Below are 25,792 nucleotides of genomic sequence, written 5' to 3' on the forward strand. Positions count from 1 at the left end.
TGAATATTTTGCACAACATCCTTCTGAATACGGAATGAAATTGAAATATCGACTATAAATCAGCCCCCAAATCAAAGTCAGTGTCTCAAGTTGTTTTTAATAGCAGAGTTATGTACAAGCAAGAGGCAAAACAAAGAGGAAAGAAAAGATGAGTTCATAAATATGAAATTAAAAAACACGTCTACAAGAAAAGTGGTCACGAAGAACGGCCGTCGTCTCGTCTTCGGCGTCCTTCGTCTCGGGCGATACGTCGGCGGTCGTTCCGACGGGAGAGCCACAGTTTGAATATCCGATGGGGGTGTGTGCTCCACAAGGGGGCGGGGCCAATGTTGCTGTAAACCCCTCCCTCAGGAAGGAGAAAATGTTTTTCGGGCGACCGCGGATATATGCTAGCTGGCTAGCGTCCTCTTTAGCTAGCTTGCTATTTTCCTTGCTAGCTCGCTCGCTCGCTCACTGCTGCTTGGAACGCCAAAATCGTGACGCGAGGGATCCGATAGAAAGCCCCGCCTTCTTCTGCTGTGACCACTCCCCCACCCGTTGCTCCTCCTCCTGCAGACACAATTTGCAAATATCATCCTTACGGTTTTCTGCGGATCACTCCACATGTTGGTTTCGTGTTGTAGCAAAAGTCAGCACACCCCTCAAACATTTTAGTTCATAATGGAGAGAGAGAGGGAGAGAGTGCGCAAGACAGAGACAAAGACAGAGAGAAAGAGAGAGAAAGACAGAGAAAAAGAGAGAGAAAGAGGGCCAAAGAGAGAGCCATAAAGAGAGAAAGAAAGAGACAGAGACAAAGACAGAGACAAAGACAGAGAGAGAGAGAGAGGAGAAAAAGAGAAGAGAAAGACAGAGAGAGACAGAGAAAGAGAAGGCAAAAGAGAAGGAAAGAAAGAGAAATAGAGAGAGAGAGAGAGAGAGAAAGAGCAGGAGAAAGAGACAGAAAAAGTGAAAAAGAGATGGAGAGGCAGATGTACAGAGAAAGAGCAATAAAGGGAAAAAAAGACATGGTGAAGGAGAGATAAAGGATAGAGAAATAGACACAAACGGAAAGCTAGAGACGGCGAAAGTCATGGAAAAAAAAAAGACAGAAAAAAAGATGGATACAAAGAGAAAAAAACGCTTCCAACTTTCAACTCTTTCGGTTGTTATTTACTTCTTACTGGTCTGTTTATTTTCTTCTCAATCCATGAGAGTTATTTTTCTTTCTTAGATGATATTTTGTGGAGGAAAAAAATACAAAATGGAGGATAGTGGCATGCTGGATGCCACGTGACCCCACTTTGCCTAAAACCAGAATTCTGAAACATTTGCAAAGTAAAGGCCTCTGTCCTGAGTTCAAATGCATATTGTGGCAGGTCCAAAGTCCGGCCCGGGGGCCAGTTATGGCCTGCCACTTCAGTCATCAAGTTTAAATGATGTGGCACGTCGCATTATAGCCTTAACCGTAAAGAATAACAAATAAAATCACCATTTCAACAGATGACTGCATTAGCATTTGCATGCAAAGGAAGGCCTTATTCAAAGAGGAACAAATCCAATGGCTTTTAGGACTCGAAGGGACCCAAACGCAGGAAGGTGGGGTACCTGGGCTAACTGGGCCTGCCTGCACTTGAAGGCGTGTATGGGATCCTCCTCCGCCGCGTAGTTCTCCAGCACCGAGCGGACGTCCTCCACGCCGCTCGTCGCGATGGCTAAGCGGGAAAGGGAAAACGGTCAGACGACGGGGCGCTCCGCGTGCCGGGAATATCACTAGATCCGGGTTTATTTTTTGCATACGTATCGCTCACCAAAAGGTTTGGAGTCATCGAACCATTCAGAATATCACAATCATTTTGAATATTAAGACACAAATAAATCAAAACCTATCTGGCCTTATGTGAGAGTTATCGCCCTCTCGTTAAAATAAAAGCAACTAACGCCGAGTTCAGAAAAATGGGATACCGCCAGCTGTGTTGAATCAAGAATTCACTAGAATCGAATCTCTTGGAAAAAAATGAAATAGGCTACAAAACTGACATGCCACGATCCAAAGATATTCCATAGCAAAAACTAGAAAAGTTCAGAAAAGGTCACAAAGCCATTCCCAAGGCAGAGAACCACCGTCAGAGCCATTTTCTGAAATTTGGGAACAGTGACAAAACTTTTCAGGAGCCGTCGACCAAATAAGAGGACTCCAAGGTTGACAATGGCGCATCCAAAGAACTGCGGGCTTTGCCTCCCTGGCATTCATAAAAGAGTTCCCAAGCAAAAAAACTACCCTCACAAAAGATCAAAAGTTGTCTCACGTTTGAGTATAAGCATCTTGATTATCCTCATGACTTAAGAAAAAACATTCTGTGGACTGATGAGTCAAAAATGGAACCTTATGGAAGGTGCGCAGCCTGGCGGAAAAAAGGCACGGCATTTGACATAAACATGATGCCAACTGTAGAGCATGGTGGTGGCATTGTCATCGTCTAGGACTGCTTTGATGCCTCAGGACCAGGACAACTCGCTGCGGTGGACAGAATCATGAATTCTGGTGTTTACCAGAAGATCATGAAGGAGAACATCTGGCATTCAGTGGGTGCCCTCAAACTCAAGCGCTCTTGAATCGTGCAATGACTTGTTCACACGGGGCCAGATGGGTTTTGATTGCTTTGGTGCCTTACTATAATGAATCGACATTTGGAAAGTGCATTTAGTCATTCTTTGGGTGCTATTCAAATGACTTTGATGATATTTGTGTGTGTGCTAAATATGCCAAAATAAAACACAGAATTAAGGAAAGGGGCGAATCCTCTCAGCGCTCACGGTACCCGAGTCTCACCTTTAAGGAAGTTGGCCAGGTCGTAGAGCGTCCGGTCGTCGGAGTTTCCGTCCCACTTCTTGAGGGCCACGCCGTTGAAGGGTTGCAGGCTGAAGGCCTCGCGCTTGCAGTCCACCAGGATGACTTTGCTGCCGTCCCGGTTCAGGCAGGACACGTCCTGGGACAGAGACCTCCGCGCGGTCAACACCGCGCTCTTAAAGGGACATGGACTTTGCGCAAGAATACAAACTACAGAGAATCCGAGGGACCGGACTGCGCAATTTGCCGTCTCATTTTTGCCTCGTCCTTCATGAGCAAATAAAATATATAGCAACTGAAAAAAAATTAAAATGAGGACAATAAATCAGGGAAAACTTAAAGAGAAAAAGAAAAAACTTAAAAGGAAAAATAAGGAAGGAAAATAATTAGAAACAAAATAATGAAGACAATATTGAAAGAGAAATCAAAATCTTAAAAAAAAGGACCAATAAATATAAAATAAAAAAGGAAAGGTTAGTTTGCCCTGTCCTTCACCAGGAAACAAAATATATCAACATAAAAATGTAAAAATAAGGAAAATAAAGAGAAGAAAAAAAAAAAAAACTGAAAAAGAAAATAAAAAGGAAAAAATTTGATCGAAAATAATGAAGACGATATTGGAAGAGAAAAAAACAGTGAAATATGAATAAGAGAAATCAAATCAAACTTTAAAAAAAGACCAATAGAAAATAGAAAAAAGGAAAGGTTCATTAGGACCCTTTAATTGTCAATTAGTTCATTTTTAATTATTTTATTATTTATTTATTATTAATTAATTATTTATTATTGATAATAATTGGTGTCAATTAGTATGTTGTTGTTCTTTTTTCAGAAAAACTAGAAAATAGACTCAATATAATATGCAACCTTTTCAATTATAAGGGCGGAATTTTCAAAGCGGTCGTATTCAAATAACAGAAAAAGCTCCGTTTGAAAGGAATTCTTTTCCTTTTCATGTGGATAAAGCAAGGAGAGGGAATATCGGGTGGTCCTCCATTCAGTCAAATGTGAAAGTGCTGAAAAAGGCTTCCAGCGCAACAACAGGAAAAGCCATGTTCCCGATTTTGGTGCCAACTTTTGTTTTCAGGGACCGGAAAAAACGTCCCTTTTTAAATCCGAAGGGGAATTTTCCGCAAACCCGAGAGCCGTAAACATTCGAATGCGGAATAAGCGGAGGGTCCATCAGATGTGCTCAAGCCCCTGAAAAGGACACATTTACTCACAATAAGCCAAATGTGAGCGAACTAAGATTAAAGCAGATTATTGTTTAGAACTTCTCAATGGCGATAAATCACTTCATTGGGAATAAAAACAACATTTAGAAAAAATACATGAAGTATATCAAGGAGGATTTTTTAACAACGTGTATCGATTTGACATGAGAGTTGAAACATAATTAAAGTGATGGACTTCTAACTCTTCAACAGAGCTTATTCCTTTCATCAAAAGGCCAACTCCCATTACAGTGAGCTAAAAAAAAAATAGAAACAATAACTAGACAATTCCTGAGGCAATTGTGAGAGTTGTGATGGATCAGGACGGTGTATATATATAAACCCGGTTGTTTGCATGTCACTGTTGGCATCAAGGTTTTAAACTCATTGAGATGTATATGTCATTTTTAACTTGAGGGGAAGTTAGCATGTATCCATTAGCATGAAGCAGTTAGCATTTAGCCGTTAGCATAACTTGTTAACATGTAGCAATTGGCATCATTCTTACAATAATGCTTTTAGCACTGTTGGTAATGCGTTGTGCCTGGCTAAGCCATCACAACAAAAAGCGCAAAAGAAAAATCATTTTAAAAAGAGGAGATAAGAGATGAACGGTGCGAGAGAGCGGTTCCCGGCTTCGACGTCATCAAATGGACATTTTTAAAGCGCAGCTCATTTTTCCCCGGACACTTCTGTGTTCTCGTGGGCCTGATCCGGCCCCGTGGGCGGCATCTTTCATACCGGTAAACTAAATGCAATTCATGAGAAGAAAACGGGTGCGTTTCGGTCGCTTTTGTGTATTCCTTCGTGCTTCGTAGCACTCGCTGTAACTTACACAACAGTGACCTCTAGTGGTCCAAAATGACACGGTGTTCCTTTAACAAAAGTCAGTCCGCAACAAGACTATTTCTAAAGGGACTCAGGCTTGGCATTCATCTTTGATGTTTGGTTTGGCTTTTGCTCGACAGTCCGCTCATCCTCTTCGTGTAGCAGCAAAAGTCAGCACCCCCCCCACATATTACACACCGTTTGCGCACATAAGGAAAGTTCAACGACTTAAAATGGACTCCAGGGACAAAAAGGAAAGGACACAAATGAAAAGCGCTTTGTCCTTTACCCTCTCCAGTATCGATATTAGACAAAATGGTCCAAGAAAACTGAAACAATGACACCATGTTGACAGTTAAAGGGACAGCGAGTCACTCGATAAGGGGTATTTGATAAATCAGGATGAGCGTGATGGATACAGAATGGACTCCTAGAGAGCGATCATCCGACAAGCTGACGCTGCAGGACTTTAGAACCGGAGGCCGGATAAGACGATCCCTTTTCTTGCCGAGCGCAGCATTTTGCCGCGGGCGAGGCCAACCGGCGGTGCCAAGGTATCGGCCGCTCCTCCGCCTCGTTGGCAGGATGCCGGCCGAGCGAGCGACCAACAATAGAAGGATGTGGCCGGTTCGCCGAGCTTTCTGGAAAGGGATCGTCGCGCGATAACGGGAAACGCGTTCCGTCTAGAGGTCGACCGTTTATCGGGCAGCCCAATTATCGCCACCGGTATCTGTATTTTTATTCATTCGACAGGCCGATTATTCAGGCTCAGATACAGGCGAGCCTCTCTCTCCCTCTAGCCCGCACCTTCCGATTGGATAAGCGACCGAGGGGCAGAACCACCGAAGCAGGGAGAACGAGGTTAGGGCGGAGTTAACAGCGGCGGCTCTGCTAACCCTCAACATGCCTGTGAATCGAGACTGCTGATGATATTGAAATTTTTAAAAGTCAGTTTGTGTGATTAAGAGATAAAAAGTGTAGCTTACTTGTTTTAGGAAAGCATGTTCAGGTGGAGAGTGATAGATTAGCTCTTATCATAACATGAGTTGGTTTAGTCAAGCTTGTGTGTGTGTGTGAGACAGACAGACAGACAGCGAGAGCGAGAGACACACAGAGAGAGCGATTGACACACAAACAGAGACAGAGCGAGAGCATGCAACGCACGCTAAAGTGGAAGGATGAGCGATGAGCTGTTACCATAACATGAGTTTGTCAATTTGGCTCCCAAACAGAAATGCCCACCGTTTTCAATTCACCAGCTACGTTTAAATTTCAATGCACTTCTTGCTTTAAGTTCATTGAAGTCATGTCGATTAAACCGATACTTTTATACATCTAAAATCAGGTGGCTATTTAAGTCAAGTCCTGTTTATTTGTGACGCCCTGAATCACAAAGAGTCTCAAAGGGCTGCACAGACTATTGCAAACCATAGACTATTATGACACATCCCCTGATCTAAAACCTACATGAGGGCAATGAAAAACTCAAAAACCTCAACATGAGGAAAATGAAGAAACCTTGAGAAGGGACCCCACATGAGGTCATCCTTCTTCCAGGATAGGAGTTGTAATTTTATATCCTGCACTGTTAGTTTTTGTTTAAATGAAAGATTAGTCTTGTTAGTCGTGTCAAAATTCGGATCGATTTACAGTCAAATGTTTCAGGGAGCTATCGAAATGTTTACAACAAATATTCTTTTTGCACAAATAACAATTTCAAGCATTTACAGCGAATACGGGTCTCCTCTTCATACTCATAATGGGTACGCACCTTGACGTGATGTCCGTCCATGTAGCGCGTGGCGTCCCTGAAGAGACGATAGAGGACGAAGCCCTGAGGGTCGATGCCGTCGATCAGAGGGTACGCCGTCTGCAACGCACACAAGTCCAATCGTGTTTCTGTCCAGACCTCGATCGGACTCTCCAAGGTCTTTGAGGACCACAATCGTAACCCCTGGTCTGAAGCTTGGATGAGGACATGGAAAGACTCAAAAAGGAAGAAAGCAGCCACCAAGCTCCCCATCTCAAAGAAGCAGTAAGCTCCAGATGATGGCTACCCGTCGGTTCTCTGGTCTCGAGGGCATCTCGCTAGGTTTTTCGAGGCCATTTCGAAAAGAAATTCACATCCTAAAGCACAGGTTTCAAACGGGCGGCCCGCGGGCGAGGTCAGGCCCGCTAAGGGAGTGAATCCGGCCCGCGAGACAACACTCAGAGAAGTGCAAGAGAAAAACAAGCCGCAGGTTGAAATAGGTCAACTTGATGTTGCCAAAGCCAGGTGCCTCCAACAAAGTCACTGTACTTGTATTTATTTATCTCCCTCTCTCTTCCTCTTCTCCACCCCTTTTCTCCCACTCTGTCTCTTTCTCTTCCTTTGTTGCTCTTTGTCTCTTTCTCTCTCAGTGTCTTTTTAACTTCTTTTGCTCCAACTTCCTTTTCTCTTTCTCTCTTCCTACCCTTCACGCTTTTTTTTCTCTTTTCTCTCCTTCTGTCTTACTATTTCTCCTTGGATTTCTTTCTTCCTCTTCCTTTCTTTCCCCCCCTTTCACAACTTTTTATCTTTTGTTTCTAACGCTCTCTCCCTCTCTCTTTTTCTTTCTTTGTCTGCCCTCTCTCCCTTTCCCTCCCTCTTATTTCTTTATCTCTCTTTTTTTTTCTCTTTAATCTGCTCGTCTGGCCCCCGACAGAATGTTTGTTCTATCGTGTGGCCCCTGAGTTCAAATGAGTTGGACACCCCTGTCCTCAATAAATGCGACACCGCGGCACGCCACGATAGCTCAACATTAAAAGCAATAAAAAACTGTCAACAACGTGCATCCGGTCTCACCATGCCGGTTTCCGCGGTGAAGATGACGATCTCGTAGAGCGGCGCCACCTGCTGGAAGAGGTAGTCGATGCCGGGTCGTTTCTTAAAGCGCCAGCCGGTCGCCAGCTGGGAACGAATGGTTTCGTCATCACAAACAAATCTTCAAAGGGACATTGGGCATTATAGTAGTTCACTAACAGTTTTGATTTGAATAAAAAGAAAAACATTGTTCAATATAGGCGTGCATTATTTTAAACACTACTTTATAGTAAAGGATTTTATACATTTGACTTATAAAGGATTTTATACGATTGACTCAGTTTAAACGCAATAAAGATATTCACTGACTGGGCTGTAGTTCAATGTCAGGGCAGGCTGTTCGAAATGCATCATATTTGGTCTAGGAAATTTGGATAACAGGACTCGTGGATTTGCTGAAGACGAGGCGCTGTGTTGCGAGATCGTTGGACGCAAACAAACGCTTGGCACGCCCGTGGGAGGAGCCGAGACGCCATCTTGCGGGGAGACGTGAGCCAATGAGAGCAAGCTAAAGGACTTCAGAAGGAGGCTTCCCACACACTCCAACGTCACTACTTCTGATGGAGTACACTTAGTTCTTCTGTTAAGAAAAATAAACACCCGCCCCCGTGTGAAAGGCATTCCTGGTCATTTTTTTCTCTCAAGAAACAAGCACGCATAATTGTTGGATGAATATAGGATGTGTTTGGTTAATGGAGTCATAACCAATTCAAAAAATTTGGTAAACGCTACTTTTTGATCATTAATTCCCAAGCGTGAGAAACACCTTTTTTATCAACCGTAAAACTTTCCATCGATATCAGTCTTGAAAAATGTGTCATAATTGGCGTCTAATTGTAGTCTATTTATTTAACCCATTTTTTGCTTTACTGCTTAAAATGTGAACATGTTTAAATCTGTTTCTCAACCGGTCCGACTTCAAGATCCCAATCCTGCTTATAAGCGGCGATCCGATTCAAGCAAAACAAACATATATTGCAGCTTCAATAGAGATAGATTTGAATTCCGTAAAATTAAATAGAATGTTGTCGTGGAATCGTTTGGAGAATATGGACAGATTTGGTCTCTTGTGAAAGGTAACGCTCTGCAGTGTTACGAACATCGAGTAATGTGAGTTGGAACACACAGAAATAGAAGGTTTTTATTCTCGCCTGAATTCATTCCAGAGGGCATCTTAGCTGGAAAACAGGCGAGATAATAGCTTGAAACCTTACCTGGTACCTTTGTTAAATCTGATCACAATCTTGTATTTTACACATTTATTCAATGGTTGGTCTGGGTGTTTCAAAACGAGGCCCTTTCTCAAGGTTTCTTTTTTTACCTTTTGTGTTTTCCCTTGCCTGTATGTTGATTTAAGATCAGGTTATGGTGTAATTGTGCAGTTTTGAGACATCTTGTGATTAAGGGCCATACAAATAAATGTGACTTGACTTGACTAGGATATTTGAAAAAAGGGAGAGCTTGGGAAAGCATCCGGAGGGTTTTATACAGTCCTCCCCTGTTCTCCTTACAAATTCAAAAATTCATCCGTGTCTTCTCTCTAGGTAACTAGAAAGGTGTCAAGGACGTACCGACCACTCCGGGTGCAGCAAGACATCTGTGAGCTCCAAGACGAGCGTGTACGGAGGTTGGTAGTACGGTTCCTTGACCGGGTCCGGCAACAATTTGGGGCTGGTGGGCTCGATGATCATCTGAGGGCGTCAGACCGGAGGTGAGGAACTTGGGGATGGTTCGGCGCGTCTGCGTTTCACTCACCTGCCGGTAGTCTTGGAAGTACTTGACCGTCCTCTTGAGTTGCTGGACCACTGGAGGCTCTGAAAAATAAGAGACCGCATGTTGACTTCAGTCAAACTCAGAGGGTGGGCAAAATAAAGCCCGTGGGCCAGACGCAACCCACTAAACAAAAAGTAAAAGTACTACCAATATAAAAATAGGGTCCCTTTGTGACTAAATCCTCCCAAATATATATCTTTTATGACATAATGAATGAATGAAAACTTTATTCAAATTTCAAAATAAAAACAGAACAAAAACAATAACTCAACAAAATAACGTTACATGATTTGTTCGATAAATGGTAGTAAGAAGCAAATGCTTATATTCCCTACCCCATCATCTTCCCCACAATTGTAATGATAATAATAACAGTTATGATATAACAATAGCAACAATAACAAAGTTAACCATAGTTCTAGACGCACTATTCCCAATCTCTCGTATCACTCAATGTTTTTTTGTATTTTAATTTGAACAAGTGAATCGTTGGACGCCGTTTGATCTGGTCTTGTAAATAGTTCCTAAGTTTGACTCTGCACACAGACACACACATACTTTTCCTGGTGGTTTTCACCTTTGGGATTATGAATTGACGACAGCCCCTCAAGTTATAATTTCCCTTTATGGATGTTTTCTGGCACTATGTTTTTGTTGACCTTAAATAGCAGTTGTGCAGTGAAAATTTTGACTAAATCATCTCATTTTAATCATTTGGACTGCAGGAATAAAATGAGTATGATCTTGATATCCTTCCCTGTGTATGGTTCTAATTGCACGTTTTGGAGGATAATGTACTGCTTTGTGTATACTTAGAGTAATTTTCATTTTGAGTACGTTTTATTCCTGCATTTTCAACTTCTTTTGTCGTCATATTTAGAAGAGAAGCCATGTGCCGCACTTCGAGATGTCAAAAGTTAGAGAAGTTGTGAGGGGGTCACAGTAGATGCTGCTGACTCCACCTCCATATATCATGAAAAGCTATTACACTTACAACTCTGATCAGTCTCCTTCACTACCTTCTAAATATTTGTGCTTATTTATCTATACATTCTTTGACCTCATTTTTTTCCCCCCTGGTTATATCGTTTATCCTAGAGTTTCATGTCTAATGTGGTTGCAAACAATGTTTCACAAGGTTGTCATGTCAAGTCAAGTCATGATTATTTGTGACACCCTTAATCACAAAGAGTCTCGAAGGGCTGCACAGACCACAGACTATTGCAAACTACAGACTATTATGACACCATCCCCTAATCTCAAACCTACATGAGGGCAAGGAAAAACTCAAAAACCTCAAGTCAAGTCATGTTTATTTGTTTGGCCCTTAATTACAAAGAGTCTCAAAGGGCTGCACAGATCACTGCAAACTACAGACTATTATGACACCATCCACTGATCTAAAACCTACATGAGGGCAAGGAAAAAGTCATTAACCAAGTCAAGTCATATTTATTTGTTTGGCCCTTAATCACAAAGAGTCTCAAAGGGCTGGACAGATTAAAGACTATTCCAAATCATCATTACAGACTCTTCTTGACTCTGGGGATCACGAGTCGACCAGCGCTTTCAGAGCAAAGGCTCTGGACCAGAACATAGGGGGAAATTCAATCTGAAAGATATGAGGGAGCAAGTCCATTTATTCATTGGTATTAATATTGATATTAGCCTTTTGTGGTAATATTCTTTAGGGATGGCAGAGTTCCAAGACCAGGTATTGATGTTGATATGGATAACAGACCTTTTGATGGTATCAGTAAGGCATGACCAAGTACCAATTCCAGATATCGGTGTCTACTGGATATCAAAATCCGCCTTTGAAGCACCGGTTAGGGATAACCAAGTACTGAATCCAGGCATCAGAAATGATATCAGTCTTTTGTGCGCTATGGATTAAGGATGGACAAATAGTACCAGTTATTGTGTCCATATGAAGCCTCTTTTAATGTATTTTGTTTTGGGTTGGCCGACTATCAATATCAGGTATCTGTATCAATATCATCCTAAAATTAAATGAAGAGTCGATTACCAATAAATTCATGCAAAATGACTAGAGATTTGGGTATTTGTGCGAGTCTGAAAGAAATTGGTATCCAAAAATTCGATATCAGGGGCCGTGATAAGGAATTAGAAACGAGAGCAATAAGATATTGTTCACGATGTCATCCAATTTCAAGAAAAATGTTATGTCGGGATTAATTGTTGTTGTTTAAACATATTTTGGAGAGGGGGATTATTTGAAAATGCTTCATTATTTCAGTTGATCTTTTCGTCAGACATATTTCAAATAAAACTATAAAAAGATAACGATGACATGTGAGAAATGGTCAGTTTCAATGACAATAAAAAGCGATGGCATATTTTTGGACATGTTTGTGGGTGGTGTGTCCCCCCCTGCCGCCCCTTCCCCTTCATGCATCCGCTTCCCCATTTTGGCCACGTGTGCGTGGGTGATGTCAACAAGAAGCAGAATCACTCGACAGGAACGTTCTCTGATTTTTGGGCCTCGGCCATAAGGAAACACGCAAACACAATTTGTGTACACGGGAATATGCAATGGCGCAAAAAAAGAATGACAAAGCGGATGAAAGCGCTTCAAGACGCACTGCAAAGCATCAGTTCAGGGTCCCAGTTTGATGTCACGGAAGATAGGCGTGCACAAACACAAATTCAGTCTATTTTGCATGCAGTATTCTAATGGTCAAAGTGAATATCAAAACAGCTTTTTGGTACTGTCATACAAAGACATAAATATCTTGCCAAATTTACGCAAATCAAATGTTATTTTGCAAAACTAGACGTAGGGCTGTAGCGATTATTTTCAAAATCAATGAATCGCTCAATAATTTCTTCAATAAATTGTTTTCTTGAAGATATTATTAATTTCCTCTTCCTTATTCAAATATTGTATTTTTGGACTGATAGAAAAATAGTGTACAGAGTGTATACTATAATATAGAACATTTTTAAAAATCCAAGGGTTTGTCAATTAACTTGACAATAAAAACACACATCAATAGATGCTAGACACCTGCAAATATGTAAGATACTCTTTTCCTACCACAAATATCAAAGGTCATATTACATTTGGACTTGTCTTACAAAGAAATAGCAATACATTTCAATTTATCTATCCATCCATCCATTATCCGCACTGCTTATCCTCAGTAGGGTCGCGGGGGCGCTGGAGCCCATCCCAACCATCTTCAAGCATTGGGCTAGGGACACCCTCAACTGGTCGCAGGGCACACAGGGACAGACAATTTGTTCGCTCATTCACACCTAGGGACAATTTGGACCGGCCAATTCACCGGACATGCAATGCTTTTGGAATGTGGGAGGAAACAGGAGTGCCCGGAGGAAACTCACACGAGCACGGGGAGAACATGCAAACTCCACACAAGAGGTTCGATCTCATGACCTCAGAACTGTGCCTCACACGCACCAACCACTGCTCCCCATTCCTAATTATGTTTTGCAAATTATTTGTCCACAAAAAATATCAAAAATGTACAAAATGTCAGCAAATTGTTTTCTCGTTTGAATATTAAAAAGATTCCCATTATGAAGATTATTTATTATATGCTTAAGAATCTACCCCTTGTCATTATTATTGATGATTTTTATTTTTACTTTATTAATTTTAGTGACTTCATTTGTGGGGTGTTTTCTCTGTACTTCTGCAGCACTTTCGGTTCCTTTGAACATTATTAACAATGTTTAATGATGAAACACTTGAGTTGAAACGTTCATGCCCATTTTGTTCGTAATGATGCAATGTCGAATGAAAAAATAGATTTGAAAAAAATGCAAGATAACTTTTTTATATAAAAAAAATTCTTAGCGTACTCTGCTGGACCAAAGTGGTATCACTCTCAGCTTCACAACATAGTTGTGTAGTGCTCACAATTATTTACTTACTTGTTTTGATTTAACACGCTTAGTGACTTATGAATAACATGATGCGACAAATCGACAATCCAATGAGATGCCGACCCTTTTAAATCGATGAGTTGTTGCGACCCTAAACCGGAGTACCCACGATATTATGAAAGTAGAAGTTGCAACTACTTCTGACAGTAAGAAAAAGGAAAGAGTTCTCTCATACTCACCTTTGTCGAATTCATCGGAAATCTACAAGAGAGAGAGAGAGAGCAAACATTTACAAGAATGTTTTGTATCCAAACTGAGATCAACAGTGCTCGCGTTTGGAGAAAGACTTCAAACAGCCACACAAATGCTTCTCTAATGTTTGGTATGCTAGGGCAATGTTTGCCAATTTTTTTCCAGGCACTGTTTTCATCCACAAATCTCAAAGACACACTGCAGAAAACCTTTAAAATGATTTTCCAGCAACAGTTTTAGTTTTTTAAAGGGACTCCCGAGGCGTAAAGCATACAAAATGTGAGAAAATAGAACATGTTTTTTGCACATCTATATATTATATACATACATATATGTCATCGGTATATTCCAATTATTTTCTGAGAATGCATTGAAGAGTCTGTCTCGTCTTCGACTTCCTGAGCCGTGACGTCGTGTGAAGAACACAAACCAGAGTCTATATTGGTTTACATGTGAATTAGTCGAAAAGGTTTGAGTGTTTGATGCAGAGTTTGACTCCGCACACAGACACACACACACACACACATACTTTTCCTGGTGGTTCTCACCTTTGGGATTATGAATCCACTACAGCCCCTTAAGTTATCATTTCCCTTTTTCCGAATTAATCATTTATGGATATTTTCTGGCACTAGGTTTTTGTTGACCTTAAATAGCAGTTGTGCAGTGAAACATTTGACTAAATCATCCAATTTTAATCATTTGGACAGCAGGAATAAAATATGAGTATGCTTCTAATCGCAGGTTTTTGGAGGATAAAAAGGGGCTGTCGTCAACTTTTGTAATGATTGCCCCAGACTTCTGCACAATATGTTAAGTATGGCAGAACTGGAGAACAATATAGTAAATACAATGCATTATAGTTTAAAATGAATTTGGCTTTATTCATGATTGAAATGCTTTTAGATACTTGAGTTTGTATGTGTCTGGATGTTTCCAGGAAGCAAATTAAATCATCCCGTTTTGGAAACAAAATGTACCGTTTTAAACACATAGGGGTTGAAAGAAAAAGGGTGTTTGATTTGCTCTTTCAAAATAAGATGACATGAAATAAAAACTTTTTGCGATCATTAGCGATCCCGCGCAAAGTTTTAGCTCAAGGTTGCGACTTTTCGATAGCCGAGGCCGAAAGCGGCGCAAGACTTCAAGGGCCGGCAGGAACACCAAAGAAAACGAAGGCGAGAAGGAGGCCGTTAAACGCTCGTCGACACCTCGGCACGAGAGCGGCGGGGGTACGCGTTCCCGCAACCCCCGTAACAGCAGGCCTCTCCCGAGTGTGACCGGCACAAGAGCTTCCACGGCTTTTACATCTTCTCGCAGGATTTGAACTGAGACAAGACATTTGATCGCATGACCCTGAGCTGACATCCGTTGACTCCCTGTCAGTTTCAGATACAATTTGAAGGTGTTATACAAAATCATGCTTCCATCTTTCGGATTAAATTTCCCTCTCTGTTTCAGCTCCAAACCTTCACTCGAAAAACGGTCTACTCGTGATCTTAAGAGCGTTCTCTGTCCAGGCCTCGGTGCTGTGGAACACTCCAGAGATAAGATCTGCAACCTCAGTGGAAGTTCTTCAATCTAGACTTAAGACACACTTCTATCCTATGGCTTGCGAATGATGTCCTCAGGAAGCTGTCAACCAGACCTTCTGTTATTTCCTATATTTCAAGTTGATGATGTATGTGTATAGTATGCGGATTTGCAGCCCGGTTATCCTGGAACTCTTCATTTTCCTCATTGAGGATTGAGTTTTTCCTTGCCCTGATGTAGATTTTAGATCAGGGGATGGCATAATAGTCTGTAAATCCTTTAGGGGCCAAACAAGGGAACATGACTTGACAATGCTGAACTTTATCAGACATTTGTCCGTTCCGTACAGCTCCGTCAAATTTAAAGACGACTAAGTCAATATCATCTGCATGATTTCAAAAAAGTATGGAGCTCTTGAAGCATGCTAAGACGGGGGATAATTGTAAATAAAAATAAAATAAATGGGAGAGCAGTACTTTCAACACAGCAGGAATGAATGACCCATGCGCACTACTGCCCTCTGCTGGACATTAAAAAAAAAAAGACTGCACCTCATATTGACGAATCTCACCCAAATTTAACTTTGAAGCGTTAAAAACAGGGTTCAGAGCATTGGCGGGTGCCGAGCACCCGGAGAGCCTGGCTGGTTAAAATTACTTTATTTAATTTTCCTTCAAGTGATATCACGTGTCTAATTCAATCATGATAACGTTTTTAATTAAAATATGTTGCTAAAGGGTCTTTTATTCTAAAATTGAATGGGCTTCCATAATATCATATTCTCAATGTAATACAACAGAGCCTCCACAGACTCCCCCACAAGTGACATTAGCCGAGCAAAAGAGGAGCGAGAGCACTACTAGGAAACAAATGGACTTAACCATTTCAAGGCAGTGGTGTATTTCTGTTTTTTTTTATATATACACTTGAGCTAGTGTTTTTAATTATATTCAAGTCAGCGCCCAAACATTTGAACTCCAAAGTACGGAAACATTTTGGTTTTTATACAGTTCCCTTCCTGTAAGACGGAGCAAGACATGACCATTGAAAACAAACAACAAAAATGTATCGTTTTCAAATTTAAGCAACAACAACAAAAATCTAGACTTTGGACCCGAATTTGTAGTCCCCAGCTGCTTTATCTCTAGGCAAGGGATTTCAGTTCCGGTAAAAGTTTGCCATTTCCGGTTTCAATATTCTGGAGACATTTCGCACATAAAAATAGAATGTGATAACATCCAGTGCAGGGGTGCTCATTAAGTAGAGTGCCATCTACTGGTGGATCACAGAGGTTGTAGTGGTAGATGATGGAAAAGTATTCAATGCTTAGAATTTGTTAGGATACACTGCCATCTAGTGGTGAAAGCAGCAAGTGAACATGAAAGTCAATGTTGCTCACGCCGCAGTAACCAATCGGAGAACTCCAAATGTTGTCGCCAAAAGGTGCAATTCATTACAATTATAAAATTGGATTGATTTAATAAGTATTTAAAGATTAAGAGTGCAAATAAAATTTTACATTAATGTATTGTAAAATCTCTGAAAATAGGGATATATCAAAATGCCTTACAAAATAAATAAAGAAAAAATAGTGTTGATTAAATTACTATTTAGGTATATGTTAGAATTTTGATTATTACAGCAAATGTAAGGATTTACTAAGTTTGACTACACTGTATTTTTTCCCGGAGAACAGAACTGCACTCTACAGCAGTACAGTAATGCGAATTTCTTGAAGGAGCATCATTGGACCAAAACATTGGCAATAAAAGAAAGACTTGAATTGAGTTATTGTACACATAATTCATTCAAGTGCATTGTGAAATATAGCGAGCATTTGATTCCACTCATTAGGATGCTTTTTAATCAACGTTTGACTGTTCTTGAATCTCCTTTTTTTTTTTTTAAGTGGGTAGATCATTTGGACTTGATCATTCTGAAAGTCTAGTGCTTTTTAATGTCAAAAGCATGTATGGAATGGCACAAAAACAAAGCTTACTTCTCCAACTTTCTTGAGCGGAAAGAATGGCTGGCAAATAGCGTGGCAGTTTGTCAAGCCAATATATTTCTGCTTCTCTCCTTCCAGGTCTGAAATGGCCCGAGCCCCAAGTTTGAACACCGCTCGTCCGTAAACGAGGTTTGACCTCCGAGTCGGACCGGCGAGGCACATTAAAGGCCCCGTCGGTGTTAAAAGTGTGTCGACGGGACGCAAAAGCGTGACGCAGACGCTCTTGACGCCCGGGTGAGAAGTGTGCCCGCCAGGAAGTCTGCGTGCGCTAATGACGCTTGTCCTAAAAAACCTAAAAAAAGAGCTCAAAGTTTGGGTGCACGTCATGCACAATGTGTCTTGGTCGTCTGTTACTGCATTTGCGCCAGGATGGATCAGAGGAACATATCGCAAAACTTGAAATGTAACCACATATCTTCACCCAAAAGACATATACGGTCTCTTTAGTCACAATATAGAAATTACTTGCCTAGACTTTCTCAAATACTATCTATCTAGCTACCTTGGTCATATCCCTGGAGAGGGGTGACCAACAGCAAGACAAACACGAACACAAAAACAAAGAAAATAAAAGGGGAAAAAATAGCGCCCAAAAAAAAAAAAAAACACACACAAACATTTTTGGGACCATGGCCAACCCAAATGCCCAAATACCCAAATAGGTTAGGCACCTCGGTTGGTCATGCTTTCGTCAGGGTGACACAACACACTCTTCTGTTCAACAGCAGGGCTTGTCAGCTCTTGCTGGTTTACCCCTGCCGCATCATACAGGTGCCCTTTCCATCCCTTAGAACGCGCCCAAACATCCCACTATCCTTTTACAACACCTCTCCACTCATTCCTATCACCAACAAATACGATAAGTTCAATTCCCATTTAAGTTTTATAACAAATATTCTTTGTTTCTTTCTGCATTATTGAAATTTTCTAATGACAATCTTTAACAGCGGACAAATTTCAGCTCCAAATATCGGTTATCGGCCTCCTCTTGATACCAATAATCGGTATTGGCCCTGAAAATCCCATATATGTCGATCCCTAGTTAAAGAATTGTTATATATCCCAGGGCCATCTACAGTTATAAAGTGTTCATTTAGACTTCTTCACATTTTAATGATTAATTACTAACCCGAGCTGTGAAGAGGAAACGTTCCGAATAAGACGCCTCTTTCGAAATCGAAGTTGTTGTCGAAATCATGCAGAATTTCACAAAAATTGAGCAGCTGGTCAAAAATTCACAGTACCAGAGATGAAGGTTAAAGAGCGGAGGAAACAAAGTCGTACCAAAACATAGACATAAATCCAAATCAGCACGACGACAGAGACAACTCTGGAGATAAATCAGACTCTGAAAGACATCAAAATTTTATTTCTGTATTGCGTTCAGAGTATACGTTGTATCATTGCTGCGATGCAGTATTCTCCCATTGCACCTCACTCTGGCCGGTCTCTAAATACTACGTTATAAATATTTTTGTCCATTACGGACCTTATTGCCCTATCTGCTCAGTGGGTGACCATCTTAAAGTACACCCCATTATCCTGGTTCAAAGTCAGCACTTACGGTTTCTTCATTTACCTCATGTTGATGTTTTTGAGTTTTTCCTTGCCCTCATATCGGTTTTAGATCATGGGGTGCTGTCATAATAGTGTGTACAGCCCATTGAGACAGCTTGTGATAAAGGGCTATACAAATAGAAATAACTTGACAGTCATATTTTTTTCTTTAGGGTCTCCATTACATTTTTACCCTGGAGTGCCATGTCTCATCTTGTTGCATACAATATTTCTCAACCTTGATATCAATGATAATAAAGACTATTCCATTTCTCAGGGCTTCTGGTATGTATCCCACCCACTAAGACTGTGTCTTCTTTCGCTAGGTCCACACAAGCAAGAGTTCAAGTCCGGTGTGAATGGGTGCGCTCCGTAGAAGATCGATTCTCAGGTGTTCTTCGCTGAAAAGGGCAGATCGAACTCCCGGTCCTTAAAACGCACGGCCACGATGGGAAAAGGCGCCTTGTTCTCGTTCCACAGACGGACTGAGATCATTTCTTCCTCATGACATGAGGCTCTATAACTCCACCCAAGGGAGTAGAAGCACATATTAAACCCCACCCCCATATTTGCATATTACCCTATTTTTATGACTGTGTCCATTTTCCGTAGCACTATTTAAATTCCCTATATCGACACGTTATATTGGGTATTTCTGTATTCTACTTCTTAAATTTTGTTACTATCTTATTTTTCAACACAAGGATGCTGCTGGAAATGTGAATTTCCCTACGGGGATGAATAACTATCTATCTAGATTTTCCCGAGCAAAAGCTTCAAAGGCGAGCAGGCAGGAAGCCTGTGGACAAAAGGCGTCTGCGAGAAGTGTGCCCTTTGAAGACGTCCCCCTCTTTATTGCCGACGACCGGCCTTGAAGATTCCATACGGAGTTGTTGCGTCTCGGACGCGTGGGACAAAAGCGGCCGTTCGTCCAAAAGTCATAAAGACGCGCAGTTTTGGGTTTCAGAGAATATCCGAAAATCAAGGTCAACGGGATACCGTGTCATATTTGACCACTAGACCCTTCTATCTACCGAGAGAGCCAACGGCGGTCATTGTGATTGCAGTTTACGTTCCACCGGATGCTAATCGGGCATGCTTAAGGACTGTACTTCCCAAATGCATTCGATACGTGGACCGTGCAACCAGGGGGGAAAAACACTGGACCGCGTGTACAGTAACATCAAACATGTGTACAAAGCTTCCCCCCTCCCCCCACCTCGCTGGATCTGACCATCTCTGTCTGTCCCTCACCCCCTCATACACCCCCCTACGGAGAAAAACAAAGCCTGCAAAAAGGTCAATACAAACATCTTCTTTGTTCTCTTCTATCCTCACTGTAAAATGTGAACCTGGAGTGCCACGTCCAATTTCATTGTCACAATATGTTCAACCCATATTGTAACAATGACAATAAAGGTAGATTCTTGTATTCCAAATGTTGCGATATTGTGTCGTGCAGGGGCTGAAAACCCCAAAATGTTGAAAGAGACAAATAAAATCCCAACATGTCCAGAAAAAACTTTCCAAAAAGGTAATGATGGATACTCTCCCAAAATACTGTATATACTTGGTCTCATTTTTGTATGATTTGAATTGAAATGATTCTTCTTATTTAAGCGTATTAGGAAGCACAGCGATGATTTTTTTCCCGTCATATATGCCGTTTATCGTTTCCCTGAAGTATTTAGGAGTAAAGGTGTGTGCCTCCTACCTGATTTCCTTGTTCGTCCACAGAGTTGGTTCCTGAAAAGGAGACAAAACGAGAAACAAATATGAGATGTTCACTATTTAAATGCTTTTTATCAACACATAATATTGGGTATTTCTGTATTCTATTTAATTTATTTTATTATTATTTTATTTTCAACACAAGATTTACAAGATTGGATAGACTGAGAAATGAAATTGTGAGAGACAGAACTAGAGTAGTCGTGGAACTGAGCAGGCGTGTGGATAAGAGAGTACTGGGTTGGTTTGGACACATGGAGAGGATGGATGAGGAGCCAATGTTGAAGAGGATCTACAGAGCAGAAGTCAATGGAAGGAGACCGAGAGGAAGGGCGCCATTGACGTGGATGGATGGTGTTATGAATGTACTGCAGGAAAGAGGTCGAAATATAATGGAAGCTAGAGCTCTTGTTGGTGATAGAAAGGAATGGAGAGGTGTTGTGAAAGGATAGTGGACGCGTTCTTAAGGATGGGCTGGGCACCCGTATGATGCGGCAGGGGTAAACCAGTGAAAGCTGTTGAACAAAAGAGTGTGTTGTGTCACCCTGACCCGAGTGACATGGCCTCTTTCATCTGGAGGGACAAACTTAGGTGCCATACTTGTTTGGGCATTTGGGTTGGCCATGACACAATTATTATTAACACAAGGATACTGCTGGAAGTGTGAATTTCCCTACGGGGATGAAGAAAGTATCTATCTATCTATCTATCTATCGATCTATCTGAAAGTGGGGCCCAACAGTAGTCAATTAGTATTCGTGAAGAAATGCAAAAATGGTATATCGCTGCTATTCCAAAAAGACATGGTCATTTTTGTCACAAAATGAACGTTTGGAATGAAAAAAGTGCAAAAATGCAAAGTATAAGCGACGATATAAGATATGGTGGCTAGGATTTCTGAGCTATAAAATTGACTAGCGCATATTGAAGGCAATAAAGGAAATTTTTAAAAGCTTTTGTATATAGTAATACCTTGTTTTGTTTTTTTACACATAATATATCATTAAAATTCTTTATTAAAGACTATAATCAAAGAACAAATCTTTTATACAAGCTCAAGCATTTTTCAAATAGAAATACTGTATAAACATTTTGTTTAAACAAATAACGACTGTATCGAAGTAACAAGCGGGAAGTCTGCCTAGCCAATCAGAATGCAGCATGAAAATCACGGAAGTAGCCAAAGCGGGAAAGATAGTTACTTTATTCATCCCCGAAGGGAATTAACACTTCCAGCAGTATCCTTTTGTTGTTTATTAACAGATGAACAGGATGGCCTCGGGGTGCTGTGTTATAGTTTAGCAACAGCGGCGTGGATGACGTCACACCCTAAGCCAAAAGTTCGATGTCCCTGCGGCAGATAGAAATCTTTGTGCCCAGAGTTACACCGCCTCGTGTTCACTTAGATAGCGAGGTTCAGGTAGACTGCGTTAAAGCGAGGGATAACTCCCTTTTAAAAATGCCAAAAAATGTAACAATAGAAGCGACAAGAAGAGATGTTGGCTAGGATTTGAGCAACAATGATGACTACCTGCGCAAGACAAGGACTCTTTACATCTAATTGTTTGACTCTTCTAACTCAACTGGAAATATTTTTTGATTTCAGTCATCCACATTGGATGTTTCGCCTGAACCTCAGCCGGATCCTTTCCTATTAAATGCTCGCTATACTAGGAATAAGAACCAGGATACGGTATATTCTCATTTAACCATTGACTTTATTGACAATAGCAATGTGTGACCCTATCGTCTTAGCCGTTTCAAACTGGATAACGTATTCGAGGGTGCATTTAGAAAAGAAGGCGCCAAGACAAGGCCCGGTCACGGCAACCCAATCGAACGGAACAATCATTTTGGAACGTTGCCGGTCACTCACCAAAAATGTAAACCATGCCAACGGCGCCACCCAAGCCCATCAGGCCCGCCAACCTCAGCACCATTTTCTTGGCGTAGGCCGTGTTTTCCTTTTGCTTCTTGTCGCCGGCCTTCTGTTCCCCGTCGCCGGATGTCGATGGGTCGTCCTTGGCGGTGGGAGGCTGACTCTGCATGGCGGTAGATCACGCGTCAGAAAAAAAGAAATCATGGGATGCTCTCTGCCCAGTCTTATGGTATTCGACCTGAATGCTCCATGATCTACATTTGTAATCAGCAATTTCTTTAGTATCTTTCCTTTTCTTAACTGTACCACAATTTGACGCGCTGATTCGATGAAACCAACAGTAAATATTTAATAAAAACAGGTTTTATGTAGGTGGTTAGCGCAGCTCCACGGTGCGGAGGTCCAGGGTTCAATTCTAGCTATGCGACTGGCTGGCAAGCGGTTCAGGGTGTTCTCTGCCCACTGCCCAAAGATAGCTGGGATGGGCTCCAGCACCGCCCGCGACCCTACTGAGGATCAGCAGTGCAGAGAATGGATGGACGGAGGTTTTATGTAGTCGATTTTGGAAACAAAACAATGAATGAATGAATAATTATTTATTTATTGGCAATATACAACAGTACACAATTGGAGACTCCCTCACTGCAAAGCAAGACAAAAGAAAAAAAATGTGTAAAAATAAAATGTAAAAAAAAATATATATAAATGATATAAAATAAATATTTGTTCTTTTTTCTTTGTATATCTTGTCGTAAACAATGTTCACTGCGACCGATGACAATAAAGACAATTCAAATAAAAATGGACTATAGGTTTAATTTTACTGTCACTAGAAAAAAATTGATCAATGCCTGTAATTCTTTTCATGTTCAAGTCCACAGGTGTCAAACTCACAGCCCGCGGGCCACAACCGGCCCAGCGTACAATTATATCCGGCCCGTGAAATCCTTTTATATACATCTACTATAATGGCCCGGGACTATGAAACCCCGATAACTTTCAAATTATACTGTGATACTAAAAACCACAATGGCAGAGAAAATGATTTTAACTGACATTGCTGGTAAACCCGTGTGTCTCATTTGTGGAGATTTTGTGGCCGTAACGAAGGAATTTCATGTAAAACGGCACCACAAGACAAAACTTCAGAGTAAGCTGAAAAAGCTTGAATCCAGAGAAAAGATACAGAAAGTTGAAGAGTTCAAGAAGAATATGAAGATGTTTTTCACTAAAGCAAATTCCCAATATTCCCATATTTTCATTTTTATAGTTTTGACAGATTTTTATGGAGAGCAGTGATTTTTAACTCATTTGATGTTTAAGTTTGTTTATCCTGGAATAATATGCCTGACTGTTTAAAAATTCATCTCATCTCATCAGCTGCACCGCTTATCCTCAGTGGGGTCGCGGGGGTGCTGGAGCCCATCCCAGCAATCATCAAGCATTTATTATTATTATTTTTTTTTAAAGGAAAGTTTTAGTGTATTCAATAAATATTTATACTTTTCGGCCCGTGACCAAAGGTGTGGTTTGAGTTCTGGCCCTCTGTATAATTGAGTTTGACACCCCTGTTCTAGTCCTCACAACCCATATCTACTGTACCAGATTTGAAATATTGAAATATTTGGGAGACATACTGGCAAATAGGATTGCTAAGAAATATTACGGTCCAATACAGAAGAGTTATTCCACCATATTTGACAATCCATTGAGGGCTTGGAACCCTTCGAATATCAAGAATTAGAAATGTAGTTCTTGTCATTGATAAAAACGGAAGGGAACCTAGTTTACAATTAACTAATGCTTGTAGACTACCTTCATTTGTAAGTGCATCAAAACAACAGTAACGAGCAGCAACGTTGTGCAATAATAAAGAAATAAATAGGTGTTTTTTTAAATTATGGTTTTAGGTGGTTTGAGGCCGTGATGGCTCAAGTTTAAGAAACGAAGTGTCTGTAAACTGGTTTTCTAATAAGGGCCCTTTAGCAAGAGGAGGTGAGGATAATAGTGTCCCTTGGCCATCCTTCAGACTGGGCAGAGAGCATCATTTGATTTTAAGGGATGAGTTGATGACTCTCCAAAAAGGTTTTACTGTCTGCAACCGTGCTCCAGGCAAACCAGACTGAGACCAATACTGTAACTCGTTGCAAAACACCAAGAACTAAGGATTGCGGAAAGTTTACTTTAGTGCCTTGCTCAAGGACATTGCAGCCGCGTGGCGGGTGCAAGAAAAACACTTTTGACGTCAGTTCCCTTCATTCATTTGAGCCCGCGACCTTGCAACGGTCCTGCTGATATGACATGTGTCGCGTATTGACCAAGAGGTCATTAGCAGCCATGGGAAAAAAAGACGAAAATGACAAATGTGATCTAGAAGCCCAAGAAGTGAAGACTTGTGGTAATGACAGCTAGCATGCTAGCAGTAGCAAACTCACGTTGAAGCTTCATTTCGACTATATAGTACACATAAGAACTTTAAGCACTCGTTCCTTATCGTAAGCAGGTTTATCGACACAGTTTACTTGACAATTTAGGAGGAAAAACACATTTTTTCTTCCCAAAAAGACGTAGGAAAAAAGTTAGCATGCAGGTGTGCCTGCTTGTTTAATACACCTTGACACACCGATAAGCAAAACTGAACCTCATTCTCCGTTTCCCATCACAACGACGCGGACCCGGAGAGCGAATGGAGCGCACCTCACCTGATTCTCTTGGAGCCGCTGCTTTAGGATAGCCTGGGCCAAACCGCCGGTGGCGCTCTCTTGGCCCGCCGGTGGCTTGTCCGTGGACAAGGAGCGTAGGACATCCGTCGCGGCCGGCAGGGAAGTCCCCGCCACCCCGCGGCGAAACCGGAGGAGGCTCCGGCTCGCTCGCGCACACATGGGGAACACGGACGTCGCCGACATCTTGGACGAGACTCGCACGCCGCGAAGCTTTCTTCCGCTTCTACGTAGAGGACAAAAGCAGCCGATTGGCTATAGCGTGTGACAGAAAACTGATATAACCAATGAAAATGGTGGCGGCCAAGGAACGGGCGTACTTTTTGGCCAATCGAAAACAAGGAGGAGCTTGTCCTTCGATTGCGAAACAAGTCCGCCATGTTGGTTGAGGGCAACGTCCCAAAAGTTATTAAAAGGCATTCAATTCATTCTGGAAAACTCGTAGAAACATTATATGTCATTTAAGCAACACACAATTAAAAATATATTATTTTTATATCATGTATAATTTTCAAACCATAAACGTTGCATTCCAATCAAATGTCAATTAATATGACTGGAGTAGCTATTAACTGTTTAATTGGCCGATTGTACGCACGCGAAATACAAATAATAAAATAAAAATAATGAAATAAAAAGGAAAATTAAAAACTATCAATTCGATGATTATTAAATGAGAAAAAGAGTAAAACAGAGTACAGATTTATTGGCGATTGTTGGGCTTCTGTGTACATAATAAGTCCAAGTGTAAAAAG

At 41.2% G+C, this 25,792-nt stretch overlaps 1 protein-coding gene across 1 annotated transcript; it reads right to left on the minus strand.

The window, feature by feature from the left end:
• Window positions 1-77: 77 nt before the first annotated feature.
• timm50 (translocase of inner mitochondrial membrane 50 homolog (S. cerevisiae)) lies at window positions 78-25,263 on the minus strand. The gene is made up of 11 exons (XM_088346379.1): window positions 25,020-25,263; window positions 22,315-22,480; window positions 20,422-20,453; window positions 13,597-13,618; window positions 9,467-9,525; window positions 9,283-9,402; window positions 7,694-7,798; window positions 6,641-6,739; window positions 2,810-2,966; window positions 1,585-1,691; window positions 78-549 (listed from the first exon to the last, which is right to left on the minus strand). The coding sequence occupies exons 1-11, from the start codon at window positions 25,221-25,223 to the stop codon at window positions 451-453; spliced, it is 1,170 nt and encodes a 389-aa protein (XP_088202505.1). The 5' UTR covers window positions 25,224-25,263; the 3' UTR covers window positions 78-450.
• Window positions 25,264-25,792: the final 529 nt, after the last annotated feature.

The sequence above is a fragment of the Urocampus carinirostris genome, chromosome 10 (assembly GCF_059441175.1).
Source record: "Urocampus carinirostris isolate Australia breed hairy pipefish chromosome 10, RoL_Ucar_1.0, whole genome shotgun sequence".
NCBI lineage: Eukaryota > Metazoa > Chordata > Actinopteri > Syngnathiformes > Syngnathidae > Urocampus > Urocampus carinirostris.

Coding starts and splice junctions, on each gene's coding strand:
- timm50 (XM_088346379.1), bottom strand. CDS start 25,223: ATGTCGGCGACGTCCGTGTTCCCCATGTGTGCGCGAGCGAGCCGGAGC. Junction 7,799..9,282: donor TGCTGCACCCGGAGTGGTCG/GTACGTCCTTGA, acceptor ATTCGTTCCCAG/CTGGCGACCGGCTGGCGCTT. Junction 1,692..2,809: donor CCTGGCCAACTTCCTTAAAG/GTGAGACTCGGG, acceptor TTTCCCGCTTAG/CCATCGCGACGAGCGGCGTG.